At 41.1% G+C, this 21,811-nt stretch overlaps 1 protein-coding gene across 1 annotated transcript; it reads left to right on the forward strand.

Moving 5' to 3' along the window:
- Positions 1-1,262: 1,262 nt before the first annotated feature.
- SNX18 (sorting nexin 18) lies at positions 1,263-21,040 on the forward strand. The gene is made up of 2 exons (XM_054398002.1): positions 1,263-2,826; positions 20,787-21,040. Exons 1-2 carry the CDS (start codon positions 1,263-1,265, stop codon positions 21,038-21,040), a joined length of 1,818 nt encoding a protein of 605 aa, XP_054253977.1.
- The last annotated feature ends 771 nt before the right edge of the window (positions 21,041-21,811 follow it).

Here is a 21,811-nt window from a genome sequence, read left to right on the forward strand (position 1 = left end):
ATGTACAAGTTCTTGGCCAAATTCTGGAGAATCATAGGATTGCAAAATTATATAATGCCTGGGGTTGGAAAGGGCCTTTAAAGGTCATCTAGTCAAACCCCCAGCATTGAGCAGGGACATATTGGCCTAGATTAGGTTGCTCAGAGCCGTGTCCAACCTAACCTCAAATGCTTCCATACGGCATCCACCCTCTGCCTGGCTAAACCTGTTCCAGTGTTTCACCACTTTCATTGTAAAAAAATTGTTCCTTATATCTTGTCTTAATCTCCCTTCTTTTATTTTAAAACCATCACCTCTTGTCCTGTTGATACAGGCACTACTAAGATTGTCCCCATCATTTTATAGGCACCCTTCAATTATTGAAAGGTCTCCCCACAGCCTTCTCTTGGCAGAACAAACACAATTCTCTCAGCCTTTCCTCACAGCAGAAGTATTCCAGCCGTCTACTCATTTTAGTGGCCTTCCTCTGGACCCACTCCAACAGGTCCATGTGTTTTACTGCACTGAGGACTCCAAAGCTGGACACAGTACCCTAGGTGGGGTCTCACTGGAATGGAGTAGAGACTTGCTGGCCACACTTCTTTTGATGCAATGGGACTTGATGAGATGTATTCCAGAGTCCTGATGGAACTGGATGATCTAAATTTCCAAGCTACTCTCCACAATATTTGAAAAGTCATGGCAGCCAGGCCAAGTCCCCGATGACTGGAAAAAAAGGGAAATACTGCATCCGCTTTAAAAAAGTGTAGAAAGGAGGAACCCGAGTACTACCAGCTTCATCTCTTTGCTTGGGAAACATCCTGTAAAACCTCGTCTAGAGTACTCGGGATGAAGATCGGAACAACCCCCAGAGGGCCCTCCCGCGGTTGGTCGGACACCAGGGGGCGGGCGAGAAAGGGGGCGGGCGAGAGAGGGGCGGGCTGGGCCCATCGATGGGGGCGGCCGCTCTGCGCTCGGCTCCTCCGCCCTGCCTCTCGGCTCTGGATTAGTGAAACTGGCGACGTGGGACGGTCGCCGGGCCGGCCCCCGCGCCCTGCCTCGCCCGCCGGGGTGAAGCCGGGACTCGGAGCCGGCCGCGCCGCAGCGGAGGGGAGCATAGGGAGCCAGCTGCCGCAGTATCCCCGCTGGTGGGACGTGAAGGCAAAAGGTCAGCCGCGGCGCTCTTTTGCCGGAACCCCGCCGGCGCTGCGTGGTGAGAGGCGGCGGCACGCGGCGGCGGGGAGCAGCCCCTGGGGTCGGTCGGGCTGTCGGGCGGCGGGACCATGGCGCTGCGGGCCCGGGCGCTGTACGACTTCAGGTCGGAGAACCCGGGAGAGATCTCGCTGCGGGAGCACGAGGTGCTGAGCCTCTGCAGTGAGCAAGACATTGAGGGCTGGCTGGAGGGCGTCAACAGCCGCGGCGACCGCGGCCTCTTCCCAGCCTCCTATGTGCAGGTGATCCGCGCGCCCGCCGCCGAGCCGCCGCCGCCTGCCCGTTACGCCAACCTCCCCGCCGGTGGCTTTGAGCCGCTGCCGCCACCCGCCGCCTTCAAGCCTGCGGCGCAGCAGCCTCCGCCCGCGGCGGCGCCGGAGCCCTCCTCGCTCCCCCCTGCCGCCGGGTACCCCTTCCCGCCCGCGCCCTACGGCGGCACCTACCAGCCTAGCCAGGGCAGTGATGACGACTGGGACGATGACTGGGACGACAGCTCCACCGTGGCCGACGAACCGGGTGCTCTTGGTAGCTCCTACCCCGACTATGAGGCAGCGAGCGGTGGAGCGTCCAGCCGCTACCGCATGTCCACCCGGTCCGAGCTCTTCCTGGGCTCCCGCGGCGGCGGTCATCCGGCGAGCCACCCGCACCCGCCCGGCGGTAGCGGCGCCAAGAGCTCGGCCACGGTGAGCCGCAACCTCAACCGCTTCTCCACTTTCGTCAAGTCTGGCGGGGAGGCCTTCGTGTTAGGTGAGGCATCGGGCTTTGTGAAGGACGGGGACAAGCTGTGCGTAGTGCTGGGCCCCCGTGGCCCCGAGTGGCAGGAGAACCCCTATCCCTTCCAGTGCTCCATTGAGGACCCTACCAAGCAGACCAAGTTCAAGGGGATGAAGAGCTACATCGCCTACAAGCTAGTGCCCAGCCACACTGGGCAGCAAGTGCACCGCCGCTACAAGCACTTTGACTGGCTCTACGGGCGTCTGGCCGAGAAATTCCCTGTCATATCTGTGCCCCATTTGCCAGAGAAGCAGGCCACTGGCCGCTTTGAGGAGGACTTCATCTCCAAACGTCGCAAAGGCCTGGCCTGGTGGATGGACCACATGTGCAGTCACCCTGTGCTGGCTCAGTGTGATGCCTTTCAGCACTTCCTCACCTGTCCCAGCACAGATGAGAAGGCCTGGAAACAAGGCAAGCGCAAGGCTGAGAAGGATGAGATGGTGGGTGCCAACTTTTTCCTGACCATCAGCGTCCCCACAGGCACTGGAGCCAGCCTGGACTTGCAAGAGGTGGAAAGCCAGGTGGATGGCTTCAAAGCCTTCACAAAGAAGATGGATGAGAGTGCCCTGCAGCTTAATCACACAGCCAACGAGTTTGCCCGCAAACAAGTCACAGGTTTCAAGAAGGAATACCAGAAGGTGGGGCACTCCTTTAAGTGCCTCAGTCAGGCATTTGAGCTGGACCAGCAGGCATTTTCAGCTGGCCTGAACCAAGCGATAGCCTTCACAGCAGAAGCCTATGATGCCATCGGGGACCTCTTTGCAGATCAGCCCCGGCAGGACCTAGATCCTGTGATGGATTTGTTAGCTCTGTATCAGGGGCATTTGGCCAACTTTCCCGATATCATCCACGTTCAGAAAGGTAACACCTTTTGGTTTTTTTTTAAAGTTTCATGTACCAGTGGTGTGTGCAGAGATGTAGGGACCAGGGGCAGAATTTACCCTGTGTCTGGTTTCTTGGCCTTGAGTTAACTCTTTCAGTGGTTACTCAGGTAAGCTGTTGCTAAAAATACAGAACAGTGACAATATTCTTTCGGTGCTGAAGGCCTAGACTTAGTTGGAAATTTTACTAGTCCAAGAGTGCTCTGTGTTTGTCAGTGTGTCTCTGAAAGAAACCCCATCCACCTATACTGCTGATACATCAAAGATTAATGGCTTGTTTACAGACCCTGGAATTCAAGTGGTGTGAAAGTATCTATTAGTCTTTGATGTATGCTAGTTGTCTTGAGCCTCTGATATAGTAGATAATAAATACGAAGGCATGTGAAGATGCAGGCAGTCCTCAGATTGACCAATTGTTTGAGGCACCCTTGGTTGTGCGTGCATTTTTTGCAACATCAGACAATCAAATGGGATGTTGAAAGCTGCTGGAGTTTCTTTCTTCAGCTATGCTCTTGGTGCCTTTGGAAAAATAATGGCCTGCCATAGTGTTCCTAGTTGGAGTTGTTCATCCTTTGCTCTTATTGAGAAAAGGTGTTGCTCACCTGTTAACCATTCAGTACCCTTGTAGCTAAATACACTTCTGAGGTTCAAATTGCTATTTGTATGGTGATCTATTAGAGAGAAGGAAACTGCAAACATGGAAGAATCATCTGCTACGTAACTAGTGACAGTTCAGTTAAATAGAAGTTTTTGTGTGTGTATATATGTGTGTGTGTGTGTGTGGTTGTATAGTACCACTACATATGTATAGATTTCCTTGCTCTGAAATGAATGATATTCACGTATTCTGTGCCACAGTGAGAAGTGAAGTCCATTATGCATTCTTTTTGCTGTTGTATCACTTACCAGTGGTTTTCAGGGGTGAATGGAGATTAGAGCTGTGAAAGAGAGCAAGAAAGCATCATGTATGTTCTGCAGAAAGGGGGGTGTCTGAAAGTTACCTGAGAAAGTGCACGAGCTTTGTTGAAAACTATTTTGGAGATTAGTAAGTGGCATTCTACATCCCAAGAGACACGGTGAATCAGTCTTTTGTGCCTTTACTTGATGTTTCCAGAGTTTTTGCATCTGGAACCGTACCTTGAGTTTGGTGACATTAGTTGAAAGAGTTTGGTTTTTCAACAGATCAAAACAGCAGGCTTCTAGGAGGTATGAATTATTACTGATAGAATCTAGGGAAACAGAGTTGGTACAAAGTACACAGTTTGTTTTTATTTAATAAAGTAAGCTTTTCATAAAAATTGCATGTATCAGATTTTCATTATCCTTGAAAATTGTGAGTGGAAACTTACACTATCTTAGTACTGTTTTCAAGAGAAAAGGGAATTGTGCAGTTTAACCTCTAAGGGTTGTTCTGCTGGCTGTTGTGGCATTGTGTTCTGTTAACAACTTCAAACTATTTTAGATGTGGAGAGAAGGGTGGCCTTAGCAATGCCTCATGTTTGGAAGTTGAGCATTTTAAAGTGAGTTTTAAATTACAACAGGATTATTGATAAGGTTCTGGAAAAAATAAAGGGTAATTTTTTTTATTAGGTGGGAAACCTCATCAGATTATATGTACTATTTAAATAGTATGTCTTCAAGCTTTAAGGCTACATAGAGTTCTTCACTACAGTATATTTGGAGATGAAACTTTGAGGACAGAATTTGGAGTAATAAGGTATGCACCTGGCTCAGTCCCATTTCTTTTATAGTTCTGTTTGAATTTACACATACCGGTTAGGTTCACCTGGCTGAACTTGGGAAAGTTCGCCTAAATGTGCTTCCACAAAGAGCAGTGCAAGAGCATGACCAATGTAGAGTGGAATTTTGTGCCAGAGCACTATTCTGGAGCTGGCTGGAGAAATGCACAGCCAGTCTGGGTGGAGGTGTTCATGCTCCAGCACCTCTGGGCTAGCAGCACAATATTATCCCTGCCACATGTTTACCCTAAGAAATAGGCATGGGCTTGAGAGGTTTGTGTTTTAAGTGTCCACATTCATACTGTGAACAGAGATAGAACTGGGTTGTGTTTGTTGTTTTCCTTTCTGTTACAAAACAGACAAACTGAAGGAAAACTGAGAGGAAGAGGGTTTTTTACATCCGGTATATTGCAGTTGTATTACTCCTAAGAGTAATTTGAAGCAAGGTATAAATTCTCAATTCTGAATTGTAAATTTCAGATAAAAAGGTGAACTGTTTGGTGTTCTTACACCATAAGTGCTTTATTTTAAATTTGCAGTCTTGGATAGCTGCTTATGAGAATTACTGTTATCTGTGTAGGTTAAACAAATATCTATTGGTGATAATACATTATCTGGAAAATAGGCTCATCTTTCTTCAAGTATTTTGTTTTCTAGTGTACAACTTCTTCATGTGGTAAAACGACTCCATGTTGCCCATGGAAGGGATAGAAATAAGCCCCCTAATGATGCATTGTTTACATGGCTATGCCTTTCAAAGGATGAACTCTGAAGTTAGAAGTAGTTTTCATTGGTTTTTCTTCATAGTGCAATGATATTCTCTGCTTGTCATAAAAAAAATAAGGCCTTTTATAGACTCCCTTATCTGTAGTCTTCTTGACCTGGGAAGAAACAGAAAATAAGGGCAGATGTGCCTATATCTGTGGGTAGAATACTCAGCTGCATTATTCTGTTACGATTTTGTTGTACTGCAGATAGCAGAACAGCCTCTGAATGTGATTTGGAAGTGTGTTTTGTGGTATGGACTGAGAACTCTGCATGTCTGGGTTTTTTTTAATAATTTCTGCAACTTCTGCAAAAAAGGACAGCGAATTTGTAAGTCAGAGACTAAAATTTCCCTCTGTTTGGGCTTTGTCTTTTCTCCCACAATTATGAACCAAAGCCATGTAAGCCCCACTGTTTTGTTGTCTGCACATCAGCAGGAAAATGTGTTAACTGTTGTGCTTTTTATTGCTCTGGGATCCAGATCTTTCTGTCTTCTGTGCTGAGGACATCATACGTGATCTGAAGTATGCAGAAAGGGATTGTCATTTTGATCACTTGCGTCAAACATGAACCAGTGGACTGTGAGGTTATTTCCAAACTGTTTATTATCTTACTAATATTGTAAGTACTTAATTAAATGTCAATAACTTCAATAGCAGTGTTTAAAGAATTGTCTGCGAGAGAAGGAATAATTAAAACTTCCTTTCTGTAAGAGACAGAGGAAGGATTTAAACTTTTCTGTCCCACATGCCAGTTGAGGGTCAATGTGTCAGTGCTTTGTGAGAGACCTTACCTGGTTTTGTGTGCACTCCTGTCCAGGCTTGAAGGTTCAGTGGACTGAGCCCTACAGCAAAGAATGTGCTGAATTGGAAACTCTACGTTTCCAACAGGATATACCTGGTTTGAGTGTCCCACTGAGGCTGGCACAGATCATATTGGCCCTAAGGCACACATACTCTACAAACGACTTGTTGCTTTATAGAGTTTTATATGTAAAAATAAGCAATTAGGACAAAACTGGCACAGGCAGGTGTAGGTGATGGCAGAGTGGTGCCTCAACATCTAAGCACCCAAATACTTGTGTGAATGTAGCCCTCGACCTCCCATAGATAAATGCCTCTGAAGTGCTTTCATGAAAATATGTGTATACCTGTGTGTTTTGGAGTGGAAGGTCTGAATATGTTAGATATACTTGTATTTGGTTTTCTTTAGCCTCTGGGAAGACTTCTGTAGAAGAGGAATGTTAAGTTCAACAGGCTTAAAAACTACCCTGCGCTTTTGTGATTTTCTTCTGCAGAACTGGGGTATCTTTTCAAGAAAATGCTAGGCTCAGTTGCTTTGTTTTTGAGAAGAAAAAGAGCTTCTAAATTTAATTTGTGATGGTTGATACCTTTTTTTCAGCGTTTTTAAAGTCTGCTTGTAGAAATTCCCTAGGCATTCTTGGTGAAATAATTCCTGAATATTAATTGCTAGAGTTTCACTCAACTGACAAGATCTTCCAACTTCAACAGTGCTCAACGTAAATGCTCACTGCAGGCCCATACAAGTTCAATTTCAGAAAATTCATGCATGTGTGAGAATTTGAGATAGTGTATGTTAGTACTCTGGCTCATGCTTGTCTGGCTATCTTCATATTGCTTAGTGAGAGTAGAGAAGTCATAGGTTTTCTGCTTTCTTCAAGTGTTGTTTGAGGAATTACTAAAATTAGTCTTCTGTGATTCCTGAAAATGTAAGCAATATTGACAAATCTGCTGTTTTCTGTCTGCTTTCCAGATTTTTCCTTTCTCTTAACATTACAGTGTTAACATTGAACACATTTTTGGTTACGATTTTTGCAAAACAGATTTGAGAATGTAATCTCAAGTGGTTTCTAAGATACAGGCAGCAATTCTGTTTCTCCTACATGCCCATAGTTAAGATAGTTATTAAAAAGAATCCAATTGCCTTTTGTTTCTTGATCAGTATTTCTGAAATAAAAATAAAGTAAGGCAAAAGTTCTTATTTACCTGAAATAAACTTAATTCTAGATGTTGGCTTTAAAGAATATACTGGGTATGTTTTTAGAATATCTTACAAAATTATAGGTTAAAAAAAATCCATCTGGAAATTCATTGAAACTTAGAATTCTCTATAACATTTTCATAATTTATTTTTTTAATTTTTTTTCCAAAGGAAGAAGGTGGGGTGTATATGTTCACCAATAAATAAGACAGGTCAAATTCACACCTAAAATTTTTTATCACAGTGGAATAGCAGTGCTTTTCTCTCGTGTACTTTCTAACTTTCTAAGGTTTTCCAATCCTTTTTTTTTTTTTCTCTTTTAGACACTTTTTTTTTTTCTTCCCTCCCTGTCCCTCAGATACCTCCACTTTGCATGGATTTTAACTCAGGTAACTACTGGCTAGGAGCTAAGCATGTAATCCTAGCCAGATGACCCTTACAAGAGTAAAAAGAGATGGGTACCTACATTTCATCTGTTTAAAGACTTTGATGAGAAGGGATGGATTGCTGCAGGATGACTCGTATTTTTCACCTTGTCAGCCTCCCTAGCAATTCTCTTACAGTGATGATGTAGCATTGTCTGCTTGCTGATGAACGACCCAGTGTTACCTCTCAGTATTTGAAGGTAACCTAAGGGAGATTGAGATTTTTAGATGGATAAAATGTGAAAGAATATTCATGTTTGAAAGCTGGCTGAAAGTATTCTTTCCTTGGTGTGTGCAAGATCTGAAGACAACAATAAACAATACTAAAATTGATCAATAGTCTCACTTGAAAAAGATTAAACAGGGAAAAATAAAACACCATTTTTATGCCCCATCTGTCTAAAGATGCATGGGTCTTTTTAAATTATTATTTTTTTTTCTTATCCACTTCCCCCACAAACTCTTCTTACTTTTCCTTTCTAAAGGAGAAATATTCATAATATTAATGCAGTCATGATGTCTTTCCTTTTGAGACCTGCTAGCCTGATACCAATATGACAAGAAGCACTTCATAGCTGATAAAACCCCACTGATTTTTTTTTCAAAAAACGGCTAGTAGTAGAGTAAGAGTACTACCGTTTCTCATGTGGAAGAGACTACATGTACACCAGAAAATACATCCAGACTTCCCACTTATTCCCAGCAAGCTGGAGGACTTTCATCAGAACTCACACCTGCAGGTTTTGCTGCAGGCAGTGCACTATCACCTCCCTACTTGCTGACCATAGGCAGTAAGGCCCTGTCTATTGAGAAAACCTTGTGCACAGCTAGGGAGTAGCAGGACACTGTAGACTTTGAAGAATTTAAAATTCTATTGTAGAAAGAGAAAGTAATTTTATTTTGAAAAACTATGTAATAACTTTTCATGTTGAAGTTTATGAAGATTCTAGAGAGCAAGATGGTTCTCTTGCAACTGAGAGCTCCAGCTTGTGTTAAAAGAGCTTCCATCCAAACAAGGTAGACCAGAATTTGTGAACTGAAAATGGAAAGTAGCTCCTAGAGCTCCTCCAAATCTTTGTAAGCATTGTCAAAAACAAACAAGCTGGGCAATATTTTTTTGTTATTGTGTTGCAAGTCACCTTTGAAACAAGGACATGTTTCAGCCTTTCCACCATCCTTCTGTGATTTCATTGTTAGACTTTGTTTGCATAGTTAGCATGCCAGGTTAATGTGTGCAGACTGTATAAATTCATCTAGCTGGTACCTTATGTATTTCAAAGGGCCTGGTTCAAGTAGAAGAGAATTTGAAAATTCTAATTAAAAAATTAAAATCACATTTGACTTAGCCCCCCAAATATGAGTCTTATCAGCAGACTAGAGCAAACAAATGGTAAACTCTTTCTACACAGTATTGTTTATAGCTTTCATGAAGACCATGAGGATTTAAATAAAATAAATTTTAAAAAAGGCAAGTGAAAAGTTTGTTTTAAATTTTGGAGTGGAATCTCATTAAATCAGTGATAGAGTATACTTAAACAATCAGTTCAATTATTGTCAATGACTTTGGGTTGTTACTGTAGGAGAGCAGGAAGCAGTGTCATGGTTTCAGCCTTTGTTTTAGGTGGTGGACAACTTCTGTAATCAGAATGAACTAAACTACTTTTTGTATGCCTGCATGCAACTCTTTCATAACAACATGAAAAGCAAGTTCATGCTATGACTGGGAGTTCACATTGCTTTTGTGACCCACAGTAAAAAGCAGCCTGCTATTCTATTTTTTTCAGGCTTACAATTTTGAGTCTTTGTTTGCGTAAATATATATGCTAGCTGTGGCAGTATAATGGAGAAAGATATATTTTACCAAATACCACAATAATAAAACTGTATTTTCACCCTACTTACAGTTTTTGTAAGTCCAAACTGAAAGCAGATCTGTTCCTCTTAAAAAAAGGCAGACAATTGTCTTCTATCTTTGTAAAACTGCTGTATTCTCTCTGTATTTTAATACAACTATAATAATATATTAATTTAATATATATTTACAAATTAACATAATTTGACAATAAATAACGTATAGAATGCCTTTTATGTAATATGAATACAGCATTATATTATTAGAAAGTTCATATGTTCTGCTTTTGTATTGTATAATCTATTTTATTTGGTTATGTTAATAATGATTTACCTTGCATATTTTTTGTAACAGTCTGCTTCTTGTTGTCCTTACACAGATAGTACAGCATTCAGATTTCTGAGAGAGTATTTAAAGGTTAATGGGCAAAAGATGGAACTGTATCTGAATTTCATTTGGATGTTGGCTTTTTTTCATACAAATTTATGTTGAACTGCCTATCGCATGTTGTGTTTGCTCATCTTAGGACAGTCGTGGATCTAAGCAGATGATGATGGACAAACAAATACTGTAAACTGTGCTCTGTCTTTGCTTCCCTCAGCCTTTATGTCCAAAAGCAGGTCTTTCATAGTGTCCCAGTAAGGAAGGGATACAGGAGGTGGTGGAATCTGTGCTTATACTTGATTCCTTTGATAATGGTATATGGATGTCAATATGCAGTGTTTCCTGTCTTCTCCTTCTCTTGAATCTTAAGAAAATTTTGAACAAATTACTATTTAATATTTAGTATCTGCTTTTAGTGTGACTTATATTCATCTTCTATAGATCCAGAGGAGCCATTTCTGCTCATATACTGTTTAGCAGGTTGCCTGAAAATCGATTTACGTCATGCATGTGCAGCATCGTTTCTGATTTTTAGTTGTTGACTTTAAACTGGCATTATGAACAGGGTGTTTACAGAAACTGTTAAGAGACTGTAGCATGTTCTAGCAAAAAAATACCTTTTCTTAGCATCCTAATTGGGAGAAACTGGTGTTTAGAACCTATGACAACTGAACTGTAGTAGACCAGTTGTAGTAGGCTTTTATCTTAAAAGCCTGTTTGATGCCCCATTTGGATGTAAGCTAGTCAGCAGTAGTTAAAATTGCTGAAATGTTTCATCATAGCACTTCTGTAAGTTTGTAGTTGCTTATACTTTCAAGTGTGTCCATTGTGAAAAACATGATTGTCTTTCTAACGTGGTAGATCCACTGCGTTTATAGTGACCAGCCTAGTTTAAGTTTTACTTTGTTTGGTGCCCCTAGTCTGCAGAGCTGGCTGGAGCCATAGCAAAGAAAATTCCTTAAATAGTGCACGTGCATGCCTAAAGTTTTAGAACTGGGCAAAGGCAGAATTACCTAGTGTTTGCTTCTCACTGTGGTGCAAAAGACTGTGTTTGGGATAATGGACAGCAATTTACACAATCTAGTCAGGTTTCAAGATCAAATTTTTTGTGACAGGCAATCTTTCTCACATCAGTGTAGGTACCTGTAAAGTCAGAATTACTCATGAAAACAAATGTGCTTTAGGGGCTGAAATAATGAAATTTATTTGTGTAAAACACTGTTTGTGTACAATATATCTAAAGATACCTTAGTTTTAAAGGCCCTACTTCATTCAAGATTTGAATGGAAAATTTCCATTCAATTTTGCACAGTTTTTACATGTGGTTACCTGACACTATGCACGGGTTTTGTTTTGGTAATGGGGTTATACAATAAAGCTATAATTCCATGATGTTTCTTTTATTTTACCGTCTTGCTCTCACTTTCTTTTATCAACTGTTTCAAGGGCAAACTATGGCTTGTTTCTTACATAACATCGTTGTGTAGCAGGGCCCAGCAAAGCATTCTCACTGGAGGTGCTGCACACCAAAGTTTGCAGATTCCTCTGGAGGAGTCTGGAGTTGAACTGCACATTGCCAATGTGATAATTTAATTACTTTACAGTAGCATGAGCGTTTTGGAGCCTTTGAGGATGCAGCGATATAATTACAGTCCTTATAGAGTTGGATAAATTAATTGGCCATGTATGCTCTTTCTGGGTGAGTGTACTCTATCTGGCAGGTATATGAGTTTAATCAGGTCTTAAGTAACTTTTTTTTTTCTTTTAAGATTAGTTAGATATGTTTAGTATGATTAGCTCTACTAGCTCTTTAAAATTTAATGACATCTGACACTGTGCATTCTAGCACCATCATTAATTGCTTAGATATTAATTAATTCATAATATATGTTGAAATTGTCAGGTATGAGGTTAGAGTTAATTAAGTTTTTGAAATCTGAAGGCAAAGACTGTTCTATTCATGTGTCATCTGAGAGTTGTATAAATTAGATGCTGATTTCGTTTTGAAATGAAGAATGCATCTTTCTGTGACTGCTTTTGGCAAAGTAAAGAACAAATGATTCTGTCTAACATTAATAATCCTACAAGCAGGCAGCGTTAACCCAAATGTTAGCACAATACTGTAATTTAATGTGCCTTGATTTATAGCATGCTATTACTTTATTCTGGAGTTTTTTTGAGCAATGGGCATAATAACAAATAAACCACGCTTTTGGAGTCTGCATCTTAAAAATAGTTTAAAAAGCATTATAGCCATTTTCATGTGTCTATACTGAAAACCCCTGTTACACTGTGGTGGTTGCAATATGATATCTTTTATTTTTATGTCAAACTTTCACTATGGAAAAGAGAACATTGTTAAAGGAGAATAATATTGTCTATGAATCAGAAAGACTGGTCTTGAAAATTGCGATGCTAATACTTTCAAAAAGAACAAGTGACTTCATTTTGCCTTTGATATAGTAGATCACTTCCTCTTTTTTTGTGTTTAAAACCCAGATTTTAAAGTAGCTAGTCATTCAGACATTCATTTCTGCAATGGTACTTTTCTTTTAAGCAGTTCAGTTGCTATTGGAGAAGTCTTCTGGGTTTAATTTCAAGCAAATTTCCATTGTGCTGCTTTTAAAATGGAAAGGTTTTTGCTAAGTCTTGGTCAGAAAATGTAAAGAATTTACAGAGTCTTAGTGTAGGCTTCTTTTGTTAACCTGTGTGTAGAGCATTTTAAAGCAGTAATTTGTCCATGTGGGAAAATCTCTATGCTGCTACACTAATTTCTTTGTTTCACATTGAATTGAGAGGGGGAAGTTTGGGTTTTTTTTTTGGAGTAGGGTTTCATGTTATGTGTAATCTCATGTGGTGCTTCTGCAATTTCCCTTGTGTTGGAGCTCATGATCGTGTAGCTCTGGGCTGAGCTGGATCATGTAACTAAGTCATTGATAAAACTAAGCCACTCTCTCTCTCCCCTCCAGTCCAAATGTAGTCTTTTATTGGATTTGTCACTTGAGTCATCCCATAAAAACATCTTTGATAGGTCTGTCTTAAGTGGGATGGCCATGTAGACAGGCTTGTTCTGGCAGCAATTTGCTGGGTTACAGATAATCTTTCCTCCATAGTTGTTTCTTTCAGGAGGAAGATGAATCAAAACTGTGCGACATGCACATAAGCCACACAGGGTTTGCCTTTGCAAGTCTTTAAGCAAAGAGGTGTAGTTAAATAATCTTATCATTAGGTAAGGAATAAAACATTTCTAGTTACATTTTTCTGCGTTTTTGTCCTTTGATGAAAGCAGCATCATGAATATATTACTTTCTCCCTTCCTTTAATATTGCTTTCTCCTGTCCTTTCTCAGAACAGTGTCTTGAAGTAAAGATAGAGCAAAGAGATGTTGGACTAGTTCAAAACTCCCCCTTCAATATTATGCTTTGAAGGACACTTCATGCCTACTGTTAGACAATTTAATATGATGGGTAGCTGAATGATGTGGAAATGTAAGTTGTTTTACTTTCTAGTAACAATGCACCAAATTTTATGTTGTAGCTTGCTGATAGTAGAAAAATGAAAATTTTTTATTGCATAGTTAATTTTACTTGCACTGAGATACAACTGCTGAGAGATTGTGTCAAAACTGTTTCTTTGAGGATCACAGTGTTTTCTGACCTTAGCTGTCCATCTTCATGAGGGAGCCATCTCTCCTAGGAATCTTTGGACTTCAGCATAAAGTCTTGATGTCATAGAATCATGGAATCAGTCAGGGTTGGAAGGGACCCCAAGGATCATCTAGTTCCAACCCCCCTGCCATGGGCAGGGACGCCTCACACTAGATCAGGCTGGCCAGAGCCTCATCCAGCCTGGCCTTAAACACTTCCAGGGATGGGGCCTCAACCACCTCCCTGGACAACCCATTCCAGGCTCTCACCACTCTCATGGGGAAGAACTTCTTCCTCGCATCCAGCCTGAATCTCCCCACTTCCAGCTTTATTCCATTCCCCCTAGTCCTGTCACTACCTGATATTCTAAAAAGTCCCTCCCCAGCTTTCTTGTAGGCCCCCTTCAGATACTGGAAAGCCACCATAAGATCACCTCAGAGCCTTCTCTCCTCCAGACTGAACAGCCCCAACTCTTTCAGTCTGTCCTCATAGGAGAGGTGCTCCAGCCCTCTGATCATCCTGGTGGCCCTTCTCTGGACACGTTCCAGCATGTCCATATCCCTCTTGTAATAGGGGCTCCAGAACTGGACGCAGTACTCCAGGTGGGGTCTCACCAGAGCTGAGTAGAGGGAGAATGTCGCACTGAAGCTTGTTGGCTGGGTGATGAAGAACACCACGCTTTGGTTTTGCCCCAGTTATCACTGATGACAAGGCCAGAATGATCGTCTTCCTCAAGGCTTTTTCCATTCTGCCATTTATATGGCTGTTGTCCATTTACAAATAGGATCTACAAACAACAAAATGAACATTTGGGATTGGAAGAGTTGGTGGCCAGGTGAATCATTTCTGTCCCTGTGAACAGTTACTGCTGCAGACCTGCTGCTCAACCAGCATCCTTGGTGGTGTGCCAGCCTGTGCTCACCTCCCTCCTGGCAGTGTTGGAGCTGGCCAGATAAAGGCAAAGAGCCATTATGTGAGAAGCAGTACATACTGCTGGGCTGGCATCCAGCTCATAGCTTCAGTCTCCCTCCCTCGCCAAGCTCCATTAAAAACCGATTTCAGAAAACGTTCTTTGTAAGGTATCAAGGAGAACCACAGGACCCTCAGTTCAAAAAGGACAGGGAACTGCTTTAGAGAGTCCAGCACAGAGCCACAGAAGTGATTAAGGGAGTGGCACTTCTCTCTTAGGGCTGAGGGAGCTGTGTCTCTTTAGGTTGGAGGAGACTTAGAGGTGACCTAATTCATGTTTATAAATACGTGAAGGGTGAGTGTCAGGAGGACAGGGCCAGGCCCTTCTCAGTGATGTCCGATGATAGGGTGCAAGCTGGAGCATCAGAGGTTCTAGATGAACAGAAGGAAAAACTTTTTCACTGTGAGGGTGACAGTGCATTGGAACAGGCTGCCCAGAGATTTTATGGGGTCTCCTTCTCTGGAGACATTCAAAACCTACCTGGATGCCTTCCTGTGTGACCCACTCAAGATGATCCTGCTGTGGCAGGGGGGTTGGACTTAGATGATCTTTTGAGGTCCCTTCCTAACGTGCTACAATTCTGTGACTAATGTTTTGTCCCCTGCGTCTTTCATTCCCTTGGAGTTGTTTTGCCATCATTCTTTAACTCAAGGTGTAGAGGAGCAAGAACATAGGTACTTGATGAAAAGAAAGAGGTTTCTAATCATAACTAACATCTATGTAAACTGTTACTACTAGTGCAGGAAATCTATTTACATTCATTTAGCTATGTTCTTTGCTGAAGTGAAAGAAATCTTTTAATATCTGCAGTGAAAAATAATAACTGGAGGATCTGAAAAATTAACTTTTTAGGTCCTATAAGGTGGTTGAGTTTTTAAGTTCATTATTCTGGAGAAAGATGCTGAAGATACTAGTATATTGGTGACTCAGTAGATAATACATGTTGCTGACAGTGCTGTGAATTGCAGACCTCCCCTGCTAAGTGCTGTTTTCTAGCAGTGTTGAGCCAGTGCTTCTTTTTGTCTCATCCCATGTGCAGTGTTGGTGCATGCAGTTAAATCACTGCTGCTGCAGCAGAGATTTTTTTTCAAAAACAGCAGGGACTTTTTCAAAAACAATCAATCAATCTCATCTGTGTTGTCCACCATACTAAACACTGTACAAAAACAGAGCCAAAAAGGCTCCTGCCTTGAAGAAGTTCCATTCCTAGGCATACCTTTATTTGGATTAGTAGCTTCAGACACAGCTGATGTTTCACCACTGACTCCTGTATGCAACACTCAAAGGTTTATGTCCACTTAATTTGTGTAGAGGTGGAAATGGGGCAATGGGAAGATGGTACACCCTTAGCAGTTACTGCTGTTCTTTAACTTTTGAGTGTGTATACTAGCAGGCAGACCTGGCTTCATGTGAGACGAAGGAGTTGAGTGAAGAGCAGTCGTGATTTCAGTCTTCATGAGCTGAGCCCCAAAACTTTTGTCTTCTGGTCGTGTTGCAAGATGTAATTTGGACTTGTGTCATTTAGACCAAATGTAGAGCTGGCTGCTGGGAGGCAAATCATACTTTGCAAGTGGAGAGCTTAGAGACACACATGCATCAGCCTGGGTCTATACATATATATGCAGGCTTACAATGAGGAGGGAGAATGAGTACAATTCCAAGTACAAATTCAAAAACACCCTTATCTGACTCTTCACACAGTCTCAAAGCATTTATTAGTGTAGTTAAACTGGAAGTGATGTGAAAACGCATTGATTGATCCGAATCTGAGTGCTTTCTGGTTCAGGAATTTTGTTTTTCTGTTTGCTTGATTTTTCTGAATGTATGACTCTTCCTGCCTCATTGCGACTTTATATTTGCATGTCCATCTTCCTGACTCAACACACATCTTTGTTCTTTTTTTCCCAGTATCTCCTCAGCACCTGTTTAAGTTACTGTTTGTATTGTGTGTTTGGCAGCTTGGAAGTATTTATTTCTGTCAGGAATTTGTCTCTGTGTTCTTGACTACTAGCACATTACTGTAAATGTCTCTTGTTAAGTGTGTTTATATTGTCTTGTGTTTAATCTCATAGTTCAGAACAAGTACTGAAACCTGCAAGTTTCTGTTAACTCTTAGCCTCATTCATTGGGCACCACTGTCTAATGTCAGGCTTTGGGCAATGAAAGACATCATTTTTTCCATATCTGCCTTTCCTGACCTTTAAGATCAGTAATAGATGTAGCACAGCTTCCTGCAGTGTCTTTGATCCACTTCCGCTTTGCTGTTTGAGAGCTAGTCCTGATTACTGGAACATGATCTCACAGAAGGTCTTTTCACTGGACCAGAAGCTTTAAATGCAAGGGCAAGACTTTACACAATGTGTAGAGCTGGAGCTAAAAAAACCACAAGAATTTATTTTTATGTATGCCATCCCTCTGGGAACAGGACAGATATTTATACCAGACATGAATTCAGCAGGAGGTTTTCTTCAGTTAATATGCTTTAGGAAGTGGCTCCTGTTTCCTTTGCCTAAAATGTGTGTCAGCCTTTACTGGGGCTTCCATAATTCTGCACCTGTTTTTTAAATACATCTTGCTTTTTTGGGGTTGTCCAAACCAATACTAGATGTTCACATCAAGGTGTCTGCAGGTGAACTTATAGTGTAGGGGGATTGCTCGGCCTCAACAGTTTGCAAGGACAGCAGCAGGAGCTGGCAGGTGCTGGATTAGGTGCTGAGGGTGATGGATAGATTAGTGAGGGAATTAATAGTTTACAGCCTGGGACGAGGTGCATTAGGAGTTGCAGGCTGAGAGGTGCTAGAGATTACCATGGGACCTGTCCTGTACTTGGTCATCTCTGCACAAGGCCTATATTTTCAAGCAGATCTGCACAGAAGGGACTTCTCTCTGCTCCCCAATTCCCTCAATCTGTCCTTCTTCCCCTTTTCACCATGAGAGTCATGCGTGGATGATTGCACCCTTGACATCAATGAATTGCTGCACTTGCTCAAAGTCTTGCTCAGGCAGATTAACATACAGGGCCTTTGGGCAGTGGAGAAGTGTCTGGAGAAAATTTGGGATGAAATGTGGTATGTTATTGTTCATAAAGCTGCTTACAAATGCATGTAAACTGACAACGCTTTTCCCCTAAGATTTACTAAGCTAAGTCTTGTAAATTGCAATAGATCCTTAACAAATTGAAAATGGACTTTTCATTCTGCATATTTGGGGAAGGTTTTTTGATTATCTTAAAATAAACTAAAATTTTCCTTCTTTTAACTTATTTTAGGAGCAGTTGTTTAACCAATAAATTATCATATCATCTAAAGGCACTCCAAAAAAAGTAGTAGTTTATTTTTAAGTTATGTATAAGCTTTTGTCATATATTGCTGACCTTCAGTTGTAATCTAAGTCTTAAAAGAAATTCCACCATAGGACTAGTGCAAATCTATATGCATTAAGAGGGCAGTATCAATGGCTGTAATTTCCCCCCTTGGATTCTTTTCCCCAATTACAAATCTTCCTTTTTTTTACCTTGAGAAAGGAAAAAAAAAAAAGGCATACTATGTCTAGTCTGGAAGACTTCAGTGTTTGGTAATGTATGTTTTTTACTGATGTAAAATAATATGAAGATTATATGTGCTTCAGAACTTATTTGTTCTTTTAGCTGCTGATGCTGTAAATTTTAGTGTTTTTCTTCCAGTTTGGTCATTCTAGAAATAACATATGAAGCTACTTCCCACATCACAGCTGAAGAGTTGTCATGTTTGTTTAGCCAGCTGCATCTGGCTTTCAGTAAGTCCCAAATTTCAGGTTTTCACAGTCGCGCATGGGTTGCTGCTATGCAGAGAAGGCTTTTTCTGAGCAAGCTTGTCTTGTTTGTTGAAAGAAGCATCCTTTTTGCAAAGAGGGCATTCAGTATCTTTCAGATCATGCTCTACCTTGCAGCTTCCTCACTCCTTAGTGCAGAAAATAGAGATCTTCTGGAACAATCTTACTGCTGGCACCACTGCATGTGGAAAAAGATTTTTCAGTGATGTTGTTTTTGGGCCAGGCTGGAGATGATGAGGTCAGTCTGCTGAAGCAGCCAATTGCCAAGCTTTTAGCCACCACACTATAATGCCATAGGGGCCCGGAAGGTGTGGAGCTCTGCCACTACCTTGCAGCCCCTGGGAGATCTGTGCCATTGGCATTTGGGTAGCTCTTTGGTGCACCAGGTTCAGAGCATGGCCTTTACCACTTGAATATCAGCCTCCTCGACCATGCAGCCTGCTCTCTCTGCTTACCTTACTAATAACCTCTCTGGCACAGTTTAGAAAAAGAAAAGGAAAATACTTGGTGTGGTCTTCCTGTAAATACATCACAGTGGAGGGAAATTCCTTATGCTTGTGACTGATAGCTCATACCAGGGCTGCAGAAAGGAGATGTCATATACAGCACAGCCTAAATGCAAAATAAGCAGAAAAAAAACAATTTTAAGAGTAGAGAAGTACTGATAACAGAGAAAGTATTTTATGAGTGTTTACAATTTAAAAAATCCCCTGCAGCAGCTAGAAAGTTGTTGTTAGAACTTGAATAGAGAAAAGTCATATGTGCTTCTTTGAGTTGAGAAATTCCTAGTTTATTTATAATGTAAGACACATGCCCCATTCCATTTCAAAAATGCAATGAAGTGGTTTTCCCTAAATCTTCCAAATCATCTGATATTTTAACTTACTTCTAGTAAGAGCATACCTCACCTCCTGTTAGACCTGACTACCTGGTGAGGGATTGGGGTGAGCAGGGGATGACCCACAGCAGGCAGGGGAACATGAGAAGCACCTGAACAAAATTCAGTGAGTAGTGGCCATGCTCCCCAGTTGGCTTCCAATCTGCTGTGTGTGCAGTGAACCTAGACAAGTCCATGCACAAGGTCATGGCCCAGATCTGAATTGCAGAGACTGGTCAGGGCAGTGGGAGGAGGCACATTTGAAATGGCTTGTGAAACAGGTAGAGGGAGGTCTGAAGGTGGTGAACCGCTGCTGGTGAACTGTTTTAGTGGTTAATGGTTTTTAGTACATGTGTAGATTCAGGCTGAGTACAAGACAAACTTGCTTCCCCAGCAGACAGAGTGGAGCTTGCTGGCTAGGATCCCTATAGTGAGTACAGAAAATCATTTTATCAAGGCAGGGTACATGAAGTCCTGTCATTGAACTGTAATCATGTGTATGGTAGGAAATGCCCTCTGAAAGGAAAGAGAATTAAGACACTGCAGATAGTTGAAGGAACAAGTAACTTATGCATGACCGTAAAGGATATGAAAAATGTCCTATCACTAACATCTTGTGAGAAGATAAAAGCTGTATTGGTCTGATTGGTTGTAGTTAAATAAATGAAATACATATGCAATATTTAAGGCAAAGAAATTGCCCTAAAGGAAGTAAGTCCAAGAAAATTAATGTCTTAAGACATAGCTAGGGGCTCTGCCATTATATGAGTCAGCTTTGGGTAGCTCTGTTCTGGGTGGTATTTAGTTTTTTGTGGGATGTGTGTGCTTCAGTTACCTGTTTAGAGGTAAGGTTTTTTTGCTCTGTTTTTCTTCTGTCTCTTACAAGACTGAGTTAGGTCTGCATGGACTTCAGAGACTTTAAAATATCTTTTTAGATTATCAATCAATAATTAATTTTGGGGCACTTGTAAAAGCAGAATGGTGTATTGACACAGTTTTGTGTGTTCATATTTTATTTGGTATTTCACGAGGACTGGGAAAAAGTGATGTTTTGAAAGTCCAGTTGTTTAATGTTGTTTTTCTGATGTTTGTGTAGACTTAAATTGATCTGATTAGTTTTCTAGTGCTTTATTTTTTTCCCAATATTGGTATGTTTATCAGTTAGTCTCTGAAGGACACAATCTGAATTTTAAGATTCTGAAATAGTCATGTTTCACTAACTTTTGCAAGCTAAAGCCTTCAAAAAGTGGGGTTTCAACAAGTTTTTACTGTTCAGTGATTTTTTTTTTTTAAATATATATATATGAAAAAGCTTTTTTAATTTGTTTTAATTAATTTTTAATTCATATCTATATGCATACAGATAGATACATTTAAAATGTGACTTTTTGTTCTATCACTTGATAAAGTACAGCAGTTGAGTCTACGTTTTCCTTACAGTTCAACTGTTTTGTTTTGTTCTTTATACAGGAGCCCTTACCAAAGTAAAGGAGAGTAAGCGGCATGTGGAAGAAGGGAAGATGGAGCTCCAAAAAGCTGAGGGCATTCAGGAACGCTGTAACATTATTTCTTTTGCGACCCTAGCGGAGATTAATCATTTCCACAAAATTCGTGTGAGGGACTTTAAATCACAGATGCAGCATTTCTTGCAACAGCAAATACTCTTTTTTCAAAAAGTTACACAAAAGCTAGAAGAAGCTCTTCACAAGTATGACAGTGTGTAATCTCTTGAGCTTTGGTTTGTGAACTTCCCTCAGCATGAGCATGACCCAGGCAGCAAAGCAAATGCTGCTGTTCCCGAGGAACTGTTGCCAGTGGTAGACGGTGGTACAAGTTTGGCTTTGTGTTCACCTGGAACCCCAGTTTAATCTCCGATTATATAGAAAGGAAACAGTTATAGGGCTATGTAGACGAAACAGTACCACGCATTATAACTAAGTTATACTGTGTATGCCTACACTACCATTGTAACTTTTTTGAAATAATGAGTATACTATTTGCCTTACTGCTTCTTGAAATACGGTATTTTAGTGCATACTTTTTAGACCTCAAAACTCTTTGGGTCTTTAAGGAAGCCGGTTAGATAAAAGCCTGCTTCAGATGCCTTTTACTTTCCTACATTTGGATTTCCTAAATTCAAATGATTCTCTGTTTACAGACTCCTACTAGAGCAGCTATGTGATTCTGTGCCTTTAGAATCTATTTTTCCTTTTCTAGTAAGTCACATTTTTATGATTGAATGAATGAAGGGTTGATGCCTGTAACAGGAACTGATTATGAAACCTCATGTTGACTGGAAAAAAATCAGCTGCCATCCAGTTTGCACAGCGAGTAACGTCTTACGACAGATGTTGGCTCAAAAAGGAGAACTTAAATCTCTTCATGCTTTCCCTGAAGTGGAAGCTACATGTTATGTGTTCGAGGATGTTAAGCACATATACAAAAATACACCACTTAATTCCTTTTCCAAAATCAGTCACAGAGTGAGGATTTTG

Source organism: Indicator indicator, chromosome Z, assembly GCF_027791375.1.
Source record: "Indicator indicator isolate 239-I01 chromosome Z, UM_Iind_1.1, whole genome shotgun sequence".
NCBI classification, from domain to species: Eukaryota; Metazoa; Chordata; class Aves; order Piciformes; family Indicatoridae; genus Indicator; species Indicator indicator.